Raw genomic sequence first — 19,760 nt, 5'->3', positions numbered from 1 at the left:
TTAAATTACACTGTTTCCCAGTGGATACCACTTTTCTTCATTTAACTGGACACTGCTCAGTTGAATGTTAACAGCTCCCACAAATGTTCCTTTGCTTTTCACAACAAGCTTCAGTATACAGCCTTTGAGCTCTGTGACTTTGTCATACACAACCTGAAAGAATATATAGTGAAACAGAAAAAAACATATAAATTTGTGAATCTACTTGACAGGCAAAACACTTACTTCAATACAGCATTCAGGATGATGGTTACAACTTTGTAATAATTGCTTTAAACTGCCCTCCAGAATTATAAACTACTAACCATGAGCCAAATTCACTCAACTTAGTGAACTTACCTCAGAAATATATTTGACCTTATGTAGTTTATATGAAAGAGATTCTGCCAGCTTAGGCTTGTGCAATCTGATTACCAAGCATTTGTAAATAAATTTGAAACCTATGTTGCACAACACTTGAGAAAAAGATAGGTATACATAATTCTCCCTGTGAAAATTGAAACTCTAACTTAAGCAGACTTTTGAACTCAAATGTGAACAAATATCAGATCCTCCATGAAGTTTACCAGGGAATGACAATACGGTTGATTTTCTGGAGGAAAGATTCAGATGGAGGGTACTCATCATGGACAGTAGCATGAAAACATAAGATAGGTAATTTTGTAAAAGTGTAGATTATTATAACTTTTAAATGTGTTTCCATAGCAGATGCTTTGATAAATGGTATTGCTCTTCTACGAAAATCAGAAAAAAACCAGGAAAACAGTTTTGATGTCAATTTTTTTAACCTATGTGTATTGTATTTGTTACATGTTGCTTAGTAGTGCCTTAAAGCAACTCTATGTTGCATTGATATGTCTCATCAACGCACAGTACCTGAGAATTTTTTCTCAGTACTGTACTTGTGATTAAATCTTGTGCTACATACCAGAATTAAAAAAGATCAAGCCAAAGCAAAACCAAATTTCCTTCTAACCAAGACTTTCATAAACTTTCATAACTGTTCTAGATCCAACAAGCCCACCATAAAAGAGATAATAATTTTCCTTGCGAAATTGTCTGTATAAATTTTACTATTTCAATACAAATAACTTTATGCATGATTCTAGAGGCTAACTGTATCCAAATGTGCCCATTATAAAAATACTTGCATTTTTTAATAGAGTCATCAACTATTAAACATGAAAGCTCAGCCCACTCAGTAGAAGTTGTAGATGTGGAACATCTCTGAGATTGGACCCAATTTAGCAAGTGGAATTTACTAAATCTGGATGTTGCTGTTTCTCAAGAAGTGCTGTTAATACTTCTCAAATTAAATGAGACAGCTTGCTTAGCATATCTTTAGAAAATTACAAGGGCCTATAGTTTTTAAAATATCCTTGAAATTTCCTTAATGCTATGAGAACACAATGAGGTTAATTATGAAATGTTAATGGTGTATTTTCTGAATTTTTAAAAAAACAATCTGGAGTGATAGGCTAACAAGAATGAGCTGCATTCAGAACAGATTCCTATGTTTCAGTCTCTGCATTAATCAAAAACTGCTGAGTGAACTGCATGTGGGTTGATAAAATGTGAAAGAATGCTCTCAGCTAGTTTCAAGCCTGAAAGGTAAGCTTTGTTAAGAGAAGTACACTTAATCTAAAATTTGCATGGCTGGAAATGTTTTTCCTATTTTAGTTGCAATGGAAAATGCTTTAAATTTTAATCTCTCTGTGCAGTTTAAAAAGCAAATGCAGTGACATACTGTCACTTCAGGAGAATGGGAAAGTGAAACTGCCTAAAAGGAGTTTGCCATGCAACCTGCTTGGATTTACTGTGCAATCTGAACGCAGTCTATACATATGACACTGCTAAGGAAAAGAAAAGTCAGACTGAGCCTCCCTCTAGCTTGGATCTCTGCGGGCTGGACTGCTGACTCCTCTCTGTACAAGAAGAATTATAAGAAGCAGAAATGGCCACGGGAGATGTCCTTCAGATAGGGATAAAGTTTATAAAGGCTCAGCCCCAGCAATGTTCCTCACACTGGGTAGCAACAAAAAGGTGGTTCTGAACTTCACAAAATTGTTGGGTCTCTCAGACCCCCCTAGCTGGCCTCGGCTGCCCCTGTGGGACCACTGCAAGCTTTTTTTGCACTTTTGTCTGCACTGCAAGCTGCAGGGGTGTCACCGTGAGGGCCAAACAGACAGGACATCAGACTACCCTGGCAGCAAGCACCGACAGGACACCGAGCTCCCTGGTGCAGGGGGATAGTTCGTGCTGTGGGGATGAACGGCCACTGCCACAGGTTGTGGGGGGAAAGAGAAACTGTCCCACTCACTCTTTTTAATTGGCTTTTACTAGGAAGGTTTTACCGGGGAGCAACATTTCCTTTTTGATCTAGAAACCTTTGGAAATCATCAGTTTCAAACAGCTGTCATGAAAGTTGAGCCTGGCGCTTTTTGGTTTTGATGTTTACTGTGCCTATTTCACCAAATTGTATGTGAATTAAAAATTCCAGCTTCTCTGTCCCCCAGTGGCATCTCCCCACCAAAATCAAAGTGAAACAATGAAGAAAATCCAAAAAACAAGGACAGGTACAGTAAGCAATAATATAATTTAGAATAAATCTATGATTTGATTACCGAAGTGATACTGATGTTACCACAGAAAGGTGCTGTGTTTCTTTGCCAATATATTAAAGATATCATCTTCAGCTGTTGGTTTAAATCACCAAAAAGTGTACATGTACACTGTAAGAGCTAAGAAGTCTTCAGTACGGTGGATCACAACAGGCATGAACTTGGGTAATGAACAACCTTCAATCTTTGGGCAAAAAGAGGCTTTACGCTTTGAGCAATGACAGACCTTACAGTGCAGGGTGGGTGGTTTTCAAATAATCCCAATAAACTGTTTCTCAAATGGTATTGCAAATTCAGCTGGAGCAAGGTATATTTCATCAGGATGTAGGGACAGAAGCAAGGTCTGGAGATAGCTGAATTAGTATGTGGATAAAACAAATGCCACCTGCCAGAATTTCATAATCAGAACACTTAAATCCTGAAATGATTGTGTAGTAAGAATATTTGCCTCCCATTTATACAGCTAGATCAAATGGAGGTGTGTTATACATGGCCATGCAGCAAATCAGTGGGACAGTTAGGGCTGGAATTCAAGTGTTCCTGGATCCAAAAAGAGAAGCACTGTTGACCTACAGGAGTCTAATGACATTTTAATTGCAAATGCGGGACAGTTGCTTCTCCTTAGGTAGCCATGGCACGGTTCCTAGATTTGCTCTTAATTGTCCAAATTAGCTTTGACGCATGGTGCTGGAGGGAGTGGCTGCGGCTCCTGGTGCAGCTCCCCTCCTCCCCCTCCATCGGGCTTGCTTGTGCTATTCTGGTTGTTGCAGGCCAGTGTCCCCTCTGCTCCAAGGGCAACTGCAGTAACACTAACACACTGATGTGGCCCAGGTATATTTGCTCACATTTGGCAGCACCCCAAGGGCAGGAAGGAGAGAGTTGCCTCTCATTCTGGCTTCATTATGGCAATGCACACTCTGCTTTGCCTTAGATGTTTATTCATTTTGTGGGTGCACATACACGCAGGCACTCAAGAGACAAACTGAGGACAACTGAGACCTGGAAGCATGTCTCAGAGCAAATGCTACACATACGAGCAAGACCCCACTGCAGCTGGTTCTGATCATTGCGACTTTGCTTGGCAAGAGTTTAATCTTAAATCATTCAGATTTATTTTCAATTTTTTTACTTTCTTAGTTGTCACTAAACTACTCTGGAACCTCACAAGTAAGTCTTATTTATTCCTAACAGTGGTCTATAAACAGGTATGTTATTCTTTTTCTCTTTACACTGCATTCCATTTTTCTGTGTTCTTTCTCCTCCTCTTCTCAACCATCATTTTTTAATGCAATGTTATACCAATGTGAATGCAACAAACTCCAAAACCCAAATAAAGGAACAAGAGAAAAAAGGAGTGCTTGTTAAAAGCAACTCCAAAACATTTGGCATAGTTCACTCTATTGTCAGCCCTCCTGGACTTTCACATCTTTACTCTCACACATGAGTAAAAATCAAAAATAAAAAGCACTTTTGCAAAGCTGATAATTTGCTGTAGGCAGTCATAAGCAATAAAAGTACAAAACTAAAACCAAAAATACCCAAGAGAAGCACATTTCAGAATTTTCTCAGCCTCAAACACAGAGAGAAATTAATATACAGCTTCCTTCCAGCCATTTGGCTTTAATAAAAACTTATGAACTCATAAAAAAGGATAGCACATTTCTGTACACAGCATTTGGGACAGTAACTAACTTAAAAGACAGCTGACATATTTTTAGTAGTTTTTCTTCCCTGGGGTGGCTTCTGCCTCAGTCTACCAGCCTTGGACAGAAAATGCATACAGAATAATATCACATATGGAAGAACAGAGCTGCTAACAGAGCAAGCATTGGGTTTGAAATGTCCAAGTTCAATGGAACCATATGTCCCCACTGCGATTAGCAGTTCCTGGTGAAAAAGATTTAGCATCTGTTAAGAAGGCTGTAAGTTTTGAGTAAGGGATATTAAAGTTTTCATGGAATTTCTCTTAACAGCAGTGGAATGCTCCTTAACCACAATTAAATCTCCTCCCAGTGACTACTGTCTGACTGCAGACAGGATTTTGGATTTTATTGCATTCAACTTGATCTAATAACGATTAGAAAGATAATTGTCTTCCAGTGTTGCTGGCTGCTTCTTGTCTGTAGTCCATTTTGGATATTTTACAATGAATGTTATTATATTAAACTTCTTTTCTTTAAATATCCTTCAAATGTAAAGGAATTTCTTCAGACAGGTCAATTAGACTCATTCCACTGCCTCCTTGATTGCAAAAAAAGGAAAGAACATAAAAAAAAAATAAAGCCTAGTTCCCTGTTATTCCACTGCAGTACCATAGGGAGGGAAATCTGTCACAGCTGCTAGCAGCGATACTACTTGAGAAGCCTACTTGCAGAAGCACTGGAAGTCATCATATAAGTAGGTAACTTTTGTAATCAAATAGATGTGGGAAAAGAAAAAGAAAAATATTACAACTCCAAGAATGGGAAACTAGGAGATAAGGACTCTTAGTCTCAGCTGACTAACTTAAGCTTCATCATATCTTATCTATGAAACAGGGTGGAGTGGTAATACCTTCCATGCTTCTACCTTAAAGCCTGCTCAAAGTGCATTTGTAAATTACTTTGAGATCTTTAGGAGATTTGTTATATGTAATAATTATAATCTCCAATCCCACCTACTGTTTGAATCTCATGTGCCCTTACGAAAGCATATCGTTTATGCCACTTCCCATTCTGTTGTCAATGTTTCTCCATACAAATGTTTCTTTTCACCCCAGAGGTGCGAGCACTTCAGTGGTATGTGAAATAATTATATATAGCTGTGAACTGCTAGCATTTTAACATGAAAAGAACTGGGCTATTTATTATTGTGTTATCATTTAGGACAGTGACAACCAATTTGGTTGTCTATTTTAAAATGTGAATTTGAATAACACCAACAGTTCAATCAGTACTTTTCATGTTATTGTACAAATCTGCATTCAAAACAGCCTAGGTTTTGGTGCAATGATGCTTGGTCTCATTTGGCTAGCATGTAACTGTGGTTATGGTATAAGATAGAGCAGTGTGAATAATCCAGCTGCTCTCCTGAAGAGAAAGGCATCAAGAGACTGTTTCACTTTTGAGAAAGATGCAAAGCAGAAGATTGCCCCCATTTGTTGTTCAGCTTATGATATATTCCTTCTTTTTGATCGTACTCATGGTAACAGCTCTAAATGCTGTATTGTTTTATTTCAAGAGTGGGCAAAGAAAATCAAACAAGTGGGAAATGGTGGAAGAAAGTGAATGGTACTCACAATTTCATTGTAAGTAGGGTCAGAGCTCTTTGGAGCTGTTCTTGTTTTCCTTCGACTGACCTCATAAGGATCTGGCAGAAGATAAAACTCAGCATGTGCACTTGGGGCAGAGCCATCTGGGAGGCGCTGAAAAACAAAATGATCATAAATATGAATGCCCATGTTCTAGCAACGAAAACAAATAAAAAGTACTAAATGAAATCTGGACTTTAAGCAGACACAGAAACATGTTACATTCTCAGTATTCTCTTGGCTAAATTGGAATGCTAGTGTAGTAAACAACAGGAATTCTTAGAATTCAGCTTAATATTGAATCAGGAAAATAGAAATGAAATAAGACAAGAACAAGGTGAAATTGCCTATCTTTAATATTTTACGTTCTGATGGAAAAACCCTTAAGCCTAAATCTACTTTAATTCAGCTTAATCTGATACAAAGTCTAGCCCTTCCATTTTCCAGAGCAATGCATAGAAACTGGATTCTAGCCAGTGAGCGCCTATTGATTTTAACCCCTAAGTAGCAGAACTGATGCTGGGGAGAACTTATTGTTTCTAAGGGTGTTTCATAAAGCATATTACTATAGAGGAGCCAGGAGCATTTCCTGCAGCAATATGGGCAGAACAGGATTCTTATAATAACGGCCTTTCCAATCTCTCCCATCACACAGCTGCAAAATCTCTTTAATTTTCCAGTTCAGATTACTTAACGATATTCCAGATATTCCATCTTATCGTAGCTACCCGAGATCAGAGCCAACCTATTAACCAGGCTCAGTCATAAGCTAATACTGGTGGGTGGAGAGTTTTTTGATTACGTCTGAACAGCTGTAAGGTTATTCCTAAAGCAACATTACAGTTACTCAGAAAACACATTGGTAGTATGAGAGGCTTTAAAAGAACACACAAGAAATGTAATGATGAAAATCTATGGAACAGGTATCTTGCCAGGATGTCACTTAGTGCTTAGTTTATAATTAAGCAGAAACCTTTGTGTTGGTAACACAGGATAAAGTCAGAAAGCACAAAATGGGGCATCTCAAAATATCAGTAATTTTAATCATATTACCAGCATTTTAGGCAGCAAGTTTTCCTGACAGCTCATAGGCAATCCAGTGGCAGGCTGCAAATGAAAATGCAGGCAAGAAGAAGAGATCTTAAAATGTTTGGAACCGATGAACCCAGACTATTACACAGGCGGTTGCATTTATATTTCCCGCTGTCATTTTACCTAGCTCAGAATAAAGTAGTTTCTCAGATTTTGATTATTCACAGTATGTGTCTAGAAATATGGGGCTTTCTACAGGCATTATCAACAACATATCCTTGTGATAGGAGAAACCGCTGGTGTCTTAGCAATAAACAACTTCTCTATTGGGAAGAAAAACAGTGCTTGTGTGTGTGAGCAACCAGTTCTTGCACAACAAATCTCTGTTTTTTGTTATCTGAAATGATCTTTCAAGGCAAATGATGTGGTCAACTGCAAAGCTTATTATTGCTATCATTAACACTATACAGCATCAAAGGATGCACTACTCAAATCATGACATATTGTCAGCACTATGTGAACTATTAACGTTACTATTGCTAAGCTCCCCAAAGTACATCTGATTTAAAACATACATGGGATTTAGACAGATGGGATTCAGTGGCCAAAATAAGAATGCCATTAAATGGCAGTGAAACTAACAGGTTTTTTCCTAGGACGGAGTACCATATTGTTAATGCAGGACCTATAATTTACACTGTCCATTTGAAAACCCATCTCTATTGATCTAGGACTGTACTAAAATTTCAATCAAGGATTACAAATAACAGTAAAGTTAAAAGTCTCTTAAAAATCAGGAAGGAGAAAGAAATGTAGCCTTAAATACCAGTCCAAGCAACCGGGATCCTAACTGTAATCAAGCTCTTCCCTTCTCAATGAATAGATAAGCATCGCTGTAACTTGAAGGTCAACAGATTTTAGTTGTTTCAGACAAAAAAGGGAGTATGGTTAAAAATAAAAGGGGGGGGTCATTCTTGAAGAAGACCTTATCAGCTCAACTGCTGAGGCCCAGCACAACGATCTTCACTATCTCAAGCATGGGAATACAGTACAGAGAGAGTCCTGTAAAATGTCAGGCTTTATAAATCATCCCAGCAGTCTATTGCCTAACCAGGAACCATGTCAGAGCTAATTTTAAAAGTTGAGGTCAGCAGCAGCTGTAAAGGGCACTGGACTGAGGAGCCCAGACCGTTGGTAGAGGGCTAGAAAGGTAACAGAGAGGATGGCTGCAACTGTGCAGTTCTGCTCCCCCTTGAGCTGCGGATTTAGGACAGGGTGTAGTCACAAGTGCTGTGCCCCACTTCGCACCTCAGTACAGCAAAGGCACAGATCAAGCAGCATCATTTGCATTTGAAACAGGCTCAGTCTGACATTCACCTGACAGGGAAAGAATCCAAGCTGATTGCCCTGTGATTGTTTAACAGGACCGGGGTATCCAGAACTGCATGTGATGAATCAAAAAAAAGTCACATAAAATTGTCACTATGCCTTTGAGTTGCTGCTTGTACCCTGCTAGCAACGCTGGCATATTATCTAGCCAACTAACCTTCCTCTGCCAGCCTACTCCTCCCAAAATCTGAGGACAGAAAACTACTTCCTCGCTATCCCTTTGAATGTAGCTAAACACATGTTGAAAGAGGTGAGTGGGAGGAGAGGGCCAAGAGAGAAAATCAAAAAAGAGAATATTTTAGCGATTCAGAGAAGAAAACTCAGGGCAGAGCAGTTGCTCTGGGATCTTTCAGAACTAAAACAAAGCCACTTTTCATGAATAGTAGCAATCAGCAGCCAGACTCTTAAGAGGTAATTTAAACTGCAGCCACCTGAATTCCAACTAGAGATCTTGGTTCTGGTTGCTGGGTGTTGGGTTTCCCCCTCCCTGCTTTACAGACAACATTTTCCCACTTCATCTTCCCTTGCTGAGGAAAGGCAAACAGGCCGCTCTAAATTCCACAATTGTCCCAATTTTCCATCTGCAGTGTCACTGTGATCAAAAAGCTTCAGCTGAGCACTCTTCAAAAGCCAGAACACATTTTCCACTTCTCAGCTGCCCTCCCCTGCCTCCTGATACGACACGAAATACCTAATGAGGGTGTCTAACTGTTCAAAAGGCTCTGTCCCACTACACACTCATCATTCAAAGCTACTGAGGAAGAGCAGGCATAAATCAGCCATGGCTTTACAGGAGCAGAGTCTGGGTAGCGTATGATGAGTTTGTGCTGGCTTCCCTTTTGTCCGGCACAACAGCTGAATCTTTTCTCGTGAAGAGCCTGTTTCACAGAAGGATTTCTTGAGACAAGACTTGCAATGGCCATGGAAGGAGCTGTACTTTGTGAGACCCTCCCTACCGGGGACAAAGAGGGATCTTGGCAGTTTGACGATCATAGTGGGAAATCAAGAACGGGATTAACACGGCAGAAATACCTTTTTAAATCTAAAGTAGGTGAAATTTGGAGTAAACTGTTTTATTAAGACAACTAACATGGCAGGCAAAAATCCCAAGCTTTCGGGCAAACTAGTCCTTTCTCAGGCTTTCATATGTGAGTTGGGCGTTTTTTTGAATAAAGGAGAATGGAGAAAACATCGGGCTTTTTCTTCTATCTAGAGATGATGTCAAGATGACAGTGTCACATTTAGTGAGCAAAACCCCTGGATTATCCTTACATTTCTAACTCAGACTGCATTGGCACATTTATAAACTTAGGCGAACATGAAGAATATCTGACCTAAATGCCAGTTTCATTCGCACCAAAGAATATCTGTTCCGGTGGGTCCATTATAAACAGAGAGTAAGATTTCTAGCAGACTTACAAGTAATTCTGAAATCCAGCAAAACCCCCTTTTGTTATTATTAGTGGGTCAAAAATCACTGACTTCTGCCCATAGTCCAGGCCAGAAGGATAATCAAAGGGTACCTTGGGAATGCCATCCTTCACTTTAATTACTTTCCAAAATCTTTTTAGCTTGAATGTACTTATGATCAAGCAAACAGAAAAGCCCCAAAACTTTAGATTGAATTCTGTTTATGTTTAATTCTCTAGTAATTTCATCAACTCAAAAGTAGAGGAAGTTTACTTCCTTTAAAAGAAGTTACTCCCAATTTAAATTACTATCTTGAATCTTTGATTGTGTATGCTTGTAAATAAATTCAAGCTATAAAAAATCTGTAAGGCTGGAAAGGTATAAAACCAAGTTCCCAACAGAAATGCCATAGCTCTCTTTGCTATGCCTATGGACAAAAAAACCCAGTGATTTTGATCTGCCAATAAAAAAATTTGGGTTGACTTCAGAAGCTGATTCCCTGTGCTTTCTTCAAATACAGACAAGCCACGACTGAACAATTTTCTCTGAGAATGACCTGCCTACTTGACCTTGATAATGACTGATGCTTTTAAGGAATCCAGTTACAACTGGCTGTATATATGTTTAAAAAAGCAGTTTATTTTTGAAATGTTATTTTCTTCCGAAGTCAGGCAGAAGGTGATGAAAATATTTAGGAATGAGGGGGAGCGAGGGAGAGGAAATAATACTCTGGATTTAGTTCTCTCCACAACTGTAATTCAATACTGAAAACCTAATACAGACATGTATCTGTTATGTCTGTGTTCCATTTTTCACTCCAGTTTTATTTTCCAAACCCAAAAGAAGTATTGATATTTACTTACAGAAACCCACACAGATAGGTTATGTCCTGTGTAATTTAATTGTAGATATACTAGCTGTAGCTGGGAAATAATGGACGAAATTGAATTAATTTTTCCACAAGAATTACATTATCCTAATGACTTTTCTCCCTTGATCATTACTAACCATCCACAACTCTCCTTAAGGATGGATTCTTTGTTAGCATTACAAAAGACCTAACTACTTCAAAATTTGCCACATATTAAACTATCCTATTTAGCAACCAATATGAGTATTGGGCCTTACTCATATGAATTTTAAGGAAAGTTTTATGTTTTTTTAAAAATGCACTTTAGGCATAATTTAGTGTAAAACTTTTTAAAACTCAGCTCTTCCTAAGCAACATCAAATTTTCTTTTTAGATTATTATTGCCTCAAATTTAAATCATGTCATCAGTTTCTCTTAGTGTTAGACATGCAGATATTTTTACACCTTTTGTCCTAGAGTGAAACAGATTGATGGCTCCTGAACATTTGATAGTTCCAGCTGCTGTTCTCTCTTTCCCATTTTTCATTTTCAACCATCGTGACAAAAAAAAAAGAAAGATCAAAGGTAACTTGCATTAACTAATACCACCTTTCCACCTCTATAAATAACTTCCTTTCTTCCCCCAAAATTAATTTCCTGGACATTTTCAAATCTCAGTTGCTTTCTTCCCCTTCTTCAATGAAAAAAAGAAATCCAGGCTGTAGAAAGGCTCCCATTTCAGCTACTGCCCCCAAACTAAAAAAAAAATAAAAATCATTCACTTTGTCCAGTAGCTTTAACTCTCAGTTTTCCTACCCTTTACTTTCATCTTGTGTTTTTCTCTTACATGCACTGCTGTGAGAATTTATCTTTTACATAGTGAAGAAAGGACTATAAAATATTCCTTCATGTTTAATATTGAGATATCCTTACATCTTTAAAAATTGTATCACTATAGCAAATAGTTAGAAAAAACCTTCACAGCTACAAGCAAAGTATTCATATATTAAGTGTAGACATGAGGCAGATTTGATTATTATCCAATAAAGGAGGATTAGGAAAAAAATCCATAGAAGAAATCAGCCTTGCATCCCAGTGACCTGTATAAATGACTATCTGCATCTTTACTAAATTAAAACTAGTAAGAAATGTGGAAAAGCCATCACCGCTGCTACATTGTCTTTCACTTTCTCTGAGTCCCTGTGTAACTTAGCAGAGAAAGGCTAAACCCTGTCTTTGTAAGCTGCAGCTTAATTAACAAATACAGCCTCTGCCTTTGAAAAAGATAACATCCTCTGGGCTAATTCTAAATTTAAAGAGCTGAGAAAATAATCAGCACTAAGACAATGATATTACAAAGCAAGAGGTTCCTTCAGAAACAGATTAATAAGATATATAAACCTTCAGGACAAACGTGATTGCTGTGTGAACGGGCGGTTGTGTTGTTACTTCGTAAATCCTAATGTGGGACTGAAGACCTTTCCTTGGTTTTCCTTTGAGCTCTGCATATCCCAAAGCACTGAACACCCCTATTCTACCCTGCTACTAAGCTTTTAGCTTTCCTGCCACAAAATATTTTCAAATTACTTCAAAAAAATTCAAAATAAAATCACATTTGCAGTAATTAAATAATAATTACAAAAGAAGATAATCAACTATATCTCTGTGGTGCACCCTGCACTGTCTGCTATTGGCAAGACAAAACAGAAAAGCAACTGACCAAAAGTGATTGCACAAATAAGGTATTTTTTCCCAAACAACTGCTTCTTTTACCTAAAATTTGAAAACACTTAACTGCTTCTCTGCAAGATAAATTTCATTTTATTGTATTTTCTGATGCCAATTTTCCCCTCTCTTCTCTGTAAGCGACTTCATTCCTATTCCTAACTTCTTTCCTATCTCATGCATGCATCCAGGTATGTACATCAATAGAGAATCACAGAATCACAGAATCATTAAGGTGACACACTGTGACAGAGGTCACTGACACGGAGGTCACTGGCAAAGCAACAAAAGAAGAAATTAAGTTTATTTCAATTTAATGCAGGGAAATAAAAAGATATGTTGTTTCGGAACAATACATATTTTGTTTCAGGGAAGTTCTGGAAAGCATTTTTTGAGCAGGCATTGTCTACCTTTCAGAAATCTGGTAGTGTCAGTGGTGTCAGCGGAGCAAGCCTCCAGACAGCTTTGTCATTTACTATGATAAAAATGCAGAGGTGCTCTATCTGTGTTATTGATTTGAATCTCCAAATATAGCTTATGCACTTTGTGCAGTCCAATACCTTCAACATCCTCGTCTACCTGCCTGTTCTGCATGTAGCTTGTCAGCGCACCAAATGGGCAAACAGTGGGTGCTGCCAATTCATGAAAAACAAGTGCTTTTGTCACTGTAGTTTATTCCAGCCCTTTCCCTCCCAAGTGAAATAAGGCTTTTTTGCAAAAAAAAAAAAAAAGTGCAGGTTTACTGGTTTGGCTTTGTAGTAGAGTAGCAAGGACTTGTGCAGTCTAGCTGTTAACAAAAGATGGTATGCTGCATTCCTAACAGGGAGAACAATGCTGGCAAAAATAGGGTCTAGAGCTGTCCTGAGTCACAAAATCTCTAAAGAGTGAACCAGCCAACACTCTCCAAGGTCTCTTGTCTGTCAAATGGGAAAAACTAGCCCTCAGTCACGGAGGCAGAAGGGAAGCTTCACAGCTAATGCCCTGCAACGAACACACCAGTTCTGGGGAAAAATGCTGAGGTGTTGACCTATCCCGGTGCATATGTGGGGAAAGCATGTAAGTTCTCAGTGAATTCTAAGCAGATCTCTGTAATGCTGTCTAGGAGGGATGCCAGAAGGAGATTCAACTCATCATATTGTGGACATCTCCTGGCTGGCTTGGTTAAATTGCCCATACATTGGTGTCTGACACCATTTGAGACACATAAGATGCTTAAGATATCTGCATAAACCCTCAGACATGACAAAAGCCTTATATGAGGCCCTCTTCTTCTGCAGTGGCAGCTGGAGGCCAGGTGGGAGTTGTTGGGTCATCTCCTATATGTTTAGGAAAACAAATTGCGACTTAAGTCTCCACTGATCAAAATGGGAGCTTAGGCATCTGGATTAGGATCCAGTTTCTGAAATACTGCTGCCTCATGTTACCTCAGATGACAAAAGGTGTGTAAGGAGTTGGAAATATGACAGGCTTTATGGAAAACTGGCACCATTCTGGAGTGGTCATTGGAGGTCAAGGAAGATACTTCATGGTACTCAAAACAGCCATGATCAGGCAACTGAATTTCATCACATCATACATGTTTGCATCTTAGTTTCAAACTGAATCCCACTCCAATTAGACCAAAGGCCACAGACAGTGGGATTTTTTTAAATGAACAAGAATTATTTGTTAAATATTTAACAAAACCAGTTTTTTTCTTGTAAGGAGAAAGACAGTTCTGGGAAACAGGCTGGATCCCAAAGGATTCAGGGCTTCCTAAGAACTGTTTAAAATGCTTCTGATTTGTTTCAGTCATTTGAGAGAAAAGCCCATCTAACTCTGCTTACTGTGAAATAAAAAAAATGAAAGCTGGCCTGTGATACCCAGAAGGTCATAAGGGTTTCCCTTCCAAGCCTTTATTTCTGTACAGCTCTGAATCCAGAATCGAACGCTTTCAGAAAGATGAAGGAAGGAACTGAGATGTAGCTCTGGCGCCCTGTTTAAAAAGAATAATTTATTGTCACGATGATCCAGAAAGAGTTGTATATTAGGACAGACACAATCCCAAATGAAATGGGGAAGAGTTTGTACAACAATGTGACTATAACTGTCAGGTAAAACAGGCTCATGTCTTTTACTGACCGCTGGCAGTAGCAGACAAGGAGGGCTAGAATTTAGCTCCAGCAAGTAATGATACAGCTTTGTGTGTGTTTACAGTTTCTGAACTAACAAAAAAGAAAAAGATATCTTGGAATGCCTTGTGTCCCTCTGTGCTGGTTTTGGCTGGGATGGGGTTAACTTTCTTCATAGCAGCTAGTATGGGGCTGTGTTTTGGATTGTATGGGGCTGTGTTTGGGATTTGGGCTGGAAACAATGTTGATAAAGCAGGAATGTTTTAGTTACTGCTGAGCAGGGCTCACACAGCACCAAGGCCTTTTCTGCTCCTCACCCCACCCCACCAGCGAGTGGGCTGGGGGTGGACGGGAAGTTGGGAGGGGACACAGCCGGGACAGCTGACCCCAACTGACCAAAGGGATATTCCATACCATATGACATCATGCTCAGTATATAAAGCCGGGGGAGGAAGAAGGAAGGTGGGGACATTCGGAGTAATGGCGTTTGTCTTCCTGAGCAACCGCTACGCGTGATAGAGCCCTGCTTCCCTGCAGATAGCTGAACACCTGCCTGCCGACGGGAAGTGGTGAATTAATTCCTTCTTTCACTTTGCTTCTCCGCGCGGTGTTTTTTGCTCTACCTATTAAACTGTTTTTATCTCAGCCCACGAGTTTTCTCACTTTTACTCTTCTGGTTCTCTCCCCCACCCCACCTGGGGGGGAGTGAGTGAGCGGCTGTGTGGTGCTTAGTTGCCGGCTGGGACTAAACCACGACACCCTCAGTCTAGCTCCTGAGCTCTAACACCCCTCTAATACTTCACCAGTGCTCAGGACTAGATTACTGGGTGCTCCACATAGCACCATATGGGTATAAAATTGTCACCAAAGCTGCAAAAATAATATAGAAGAAGGTGACTGTATAACCAGAAGTATGAATGCATTAAATGTACAACTCTCAGTAGAAGATGTGAGCAAGACTCACATAGGAGTTTTTTTCCAAAAGAGAAGGAGGTGACAAGATGTGTTCTAGATTCTGGAACCACATGCTATACTGCTATCTTTAGGTCATTTAAACTCAGCTTTTTTTGCACAGATGAAAGAAATCAAGGTTCAGTCATGCTTTAAAACTATATTTTTCTATGGATAAGCAACATTGGTGCAGGGCATAGAATGCAGAGAGCAGATTTCATGAACAGATCTCTGAAGCTTTTATTCCAGAATTACCACTAAGTCTGTAAAGAAGATAAATTCCATTGCTTTTAACCCTATATTATTGTTGTGCTTGGAACATTCAATTTTTAGATGAATATTTAGTTGCAGAGTCTATGTTTACCTACTGGCTGAGGTAAGACTGATCTAGTTTGCACCTTAGAAACATATATCCCAGAATTTCTGCTCTTTTTAATAAAGCACAGGGGAGAACAAATACTTAAGACAACATTCCCATTTCACTTTCCTTTTGAAATCACTCAGGATTAACACCATTGCTGACTGTTAGAGGGCATGAAAGAAAATTAGCCTTTGAGAAAAAAAACACAAGAGAATGCTGTTGTTCTGTTTCTGTCTTTTTGTCAGATACATATTCTTTTTTCTCCTTGCCTAAGCACAGATAGTAAGTGAATATAAAAATGCATAAAGAAATAGTGACACTGTTATCTGTGTCTTCACCCTGCACTATTTTTCTTCTGAATTTCTTAATGAGTTAAAAAAGTCTGTATATGCCTGATCCAGACTATTTTTAATTTCTCAACTGTACAGAGCTCCCTCCACTTTTCTTTAGATTATTCTACAGCTTTCCATCTCCCTTTGTAAGAAAGCATTTCATTATATGATGCACACAATTTCTGCTCCTTAATTACCTCTTATTACTTCTATTACGCTCTTGCTCCATGTCCTAAATAATTCCTCTTGAACCTTGCTGTCTTCTCCCTTAAATATTTGCACAATTGACTTGTGTCCTTGCTAGGCTGTTCTTCACTAAGTTAAGTTTTGTTAACAATAAATCACTCCTGAAGAATCAATCAGTCCCAAGTAACCCTACTGAGAACTGTTCTTTGAGCTTGTATTCTAGTTCTAAAAAATTGTCCTGAGAGAAATATTTTACTATCAAAGCCTTATAAAGATGAACTGCTTTCTTTCTGCACCATGACACCACGATCTGGCCTTTCTCATTGGCATCTCTCATAGCAACCTCATGTCTCACCATTTGCTTGTTTTATCTTCACATTACTGTGGGACAGATCTATACCTCCCTGAGGAAATACTTTTCATTTGTCCAAGCTGGTTGTAGCGTTCTGGAAATTACTTTTATTCTCTTGATCTTGGTCTGTCTCCACTATTATTTTTAATGTTTTCTTCATTTGCAACCACTGGCAAATTTAATCTATGTTCACCTTCATCTCCCAGATCACTGATATTATTAAACAGAGCACAGTGTTTGTTGTTGGTTTTGGTTTTTTTTCTTATTCAGCACATATCAGCTATGTAGGGAATTACTTATTTAAAAATTAGCAGTTTGAATTTAGAGCTGAGGCAGTACTGCAGCTGTGACAGATTAAAGGGTTTAACAGGAAATAATAACACAACTTTCTGTACAACATATTTGTCAAACACCTTTCATAACAAATATGTTGGAATCCAACAGTAATCCCTGTGCCACAAGAACAGACCTCATCTCTTCCCAATTTAAACTACTGCTGAGTAGTAGCACCCTTTCTTTACAGGCATTCAGCTAATTTTCAGTCCAAAAAGAGAACATAGTCTATCTAAGCTAATTTGCATTCATTTTAGAAGTAAAAGCATTTTCTATGAATATAAAATTAAATCCAAATTCTTTATAAGCTAGAGTTGGTACAAGAGCTTTCTTTTCATGGCTTTTTATTCTGTTTTTCTGTGCCAGTCTAGGGAGAACCCCATTTGAATGTGTTACCTCCCTCCATCAGCCAAACTGCTGATTTCATTCTGTCACCAATGCTTTCTGAATAACTTTTATTCCGTTCAAAGAGATTTTTTCCACTTGTTTTCCATCCCTGGATGACTGGCCAGGCTTGGCCTACCTCTGCAACTTCTTCCCAATCCCTGTTGGCTGATCTATGGGCTGCAGTAAAGAAAGCAGGATACGTTCATAATATTCTGAAAGGATAACGTGGCTTTTTATTTAATTGGCAGGCATTGCATTGCTGGCAGGTAATGTATTTTCTATTTAAATCTATATAATGATATTCATAAAGTGTAAAAGTTAGCAGGCCCATGAGAGGAACGATGGGAACCAACTAAGACTGAACCAAAATCCCCACCCCTTACCCACCTCAAGCTAGAGGCAAAGCCCAGCAAAGGGACAAGAGCACCTACCTGTACTGTATGTGGGAACTTCCCTACAAGAGCACCTACCTGTACCGTATGTGGGAACTTCCCTACAGCCCTGCACCTGCAGGCTTAGAAACAGATTTCATCCCTGTGATTTAGGGAAAGCTTGGCTCTCACCTTTCTTCCCAAAGCATATAAGCCATCATGTCTCACAAAGGTTTTTGGAAGTGATTTGTACTCGGATGGCGTAGGACACAAAATGGAAAGAGGCTGGATGTCTGTGTAAGCCTAAAGCTGATTACTAATTCGTTACCCACATGTCAGCTATCCCAGAATCATTAATCACCACGACTGGTACATGACAGCTTCAGAGCTTTTATAAAAGGAAAGCTGGAAGTAGTTTTGGAAAGTACTGTGGGAGTTTATTTTTCTTCCAGCAAATTTTCCCCCTTTAAAATTGGTTCTGAATTCATCACCCACACACGCTTTCCTGAATTCTAGTAACATTTTACATTTATTGGCATGAAGTTCAGGATAAGTTGGCTTTGTTTCTCCTCCCCACTACCCCTCAGGAGTTATTCTGTCCACAAGAAGTAACGGGCAAAAACGTTTAGCAGCAAGGATTGAAAGTTTAGCTGCTTATCTAGAAAAACAGGGCATGCCTGAAGTCATGGCAATGAAGTCGGCAGACAAAGCAGACTTCCTTCTGAGCCAACACTAAACCACTGTTCCCTTCTGCTTCTCTGTGAAGCAGGAAAAGAAATCTATTAGCCAGTCTTTGCTGAACTTCAGAAATGGCTGTTTCTTTTGCCTCTAGTGTCTTTTTGAACAGAGGAGCCAACCCAGCAGTGCAGCAGTAGGTAGCCTGGGTCTTTCTGGGTGTGCAGTACTAAGCCAGCCCACAGTCGGCTCTATGCAAGATCTGGTATGGTCTTGATATCCCCCATTCTCTGTCTTGGTTGATACAGATGAATGGAACTGAACTTCAGCATTTCAAGTTCAAAACCCACGTGTCTTTCAATTTTCATAAATCCACCTCCACAGCTACTATGCAGACCTAGGAGCCTATGTTTTTAAGGTAGACTCTCAGGCTTTCCTCCTAGCACTCCCCCTCTGCTCCCATTCCCGCCTGCTGCCTTTTCGCTGGGTATTGTGCTGCCACAACTGGACTGCTTTTGTTCTTAGCTAACAAGTCCTTTCTCATGCCAAAACAAACCTCCCCAAGGGCTCCTGTATCTTCCTCCTAAGACCACTTAGTGCACTTGCCAGGTACTGCACTATTGTGTTTGTAGGAGAAGCCTGCCCTATCTCATCCCCTCCAGCTGCTGCATCCTCCATGACTCCAGAGGAAAACTCTCCTGGTCTCTCCATATAACCTTTCTGGTTTTCATTCCTACACAAAGGTTTCCTTCTAGCCCAGCTTCACTTTATTAAAGCAATATTGCCTGTACTGACTATGCATAAAGTGCCCAGTGTTGCACGGTCTGCATTTGAGTGGAACAAGTAATGCCCCAAGAGGCTGACTTAAAACTATGTAATATACATGTTTGGAAAATTGTATTTTATTAGCATCACAGCTTTTGTATGTTTGAAAATGGGATTTAAAGTTTTTTTCCTCAGCAATGAGTCTGATATGAGTCACCTGACTTACAGAATCTCAAGATTCAAATAAAACTATGAATTGCTGAGGAAAATCTTGAGACTGAAACATTGTTAGTATCTTATAAATATTTATTTAACAGAACTTGTCTTCATTGGGCACCCACAGTGTTAAGCTGCAGACAAACATTTGCAACCAGTCTTACATCTCTCTGTTCAAACAGTTTTTCTGTCTGCATTGCTGATCTACATGCAAGTTTTTGTCTGAAAAAATATAGCTTGTGCTTTACACGAGGTTAGATTAGATTAGATTAATGGTCCTTTACAGCTGCAAAATCTATAAGGCTGTTCTCCATTGTTGGTCTTTGAAGCATTTTTGATAGAGTTTTCTTCAAGCAGGACCTGCTTTCGTAACACGACTGAAATGTTGATGAGAGGACAATGGA

At 39.2% G+C, this 19,760-nt stretch overlaps 1 protein-coding gene across 1 annotated transcript in view; it reads right to left on the bottom strand.

Moving 5' to 3' along the window:
• Positions 1–19,760, bottom strand: part of PIK3C2G (phosphatidylinositol-4-phosphate 3-kinase catalytic subunit type 2 gamma) — a 209,812-nt gene continuing 190,052 nt past the window's right edge. Inside the window, exons 31-32 of the mRNA XM_059816945.1 lie at positions 5,899–6,024; positions 1–153 (exon numbers count right to left, since the gene is read on the bottom strand). Of these exons, the coding sequence (XP_059672928.1) occupies positions 1–153; positions 5,899–6,024 (279 nt within the window). The remainder of the gene's footprint in view (positions 154–5,898; positions 6,025–19,760) is intronic.

The sequence above is a fragment of the Gavia stellata genome, chromosome 4, assembly GCF_030936135.1.
Source record: "Gavia stellata isolate bGavSte3 chromosome 4, bGavSte3.hap2, whole genome shotgun sequence".
NCBI classification, from domain to species: Eukaryota; Metazoa; Chordata; class Aves; order Gaviiformes; family Gaviidae; genus Gavia; species Gavia stellata.
The sequence above is the reverse complement of the archived record's forward strand: the minus strand, read 5'-3'. Positions and strand labels throughout refer to the sequence as shown.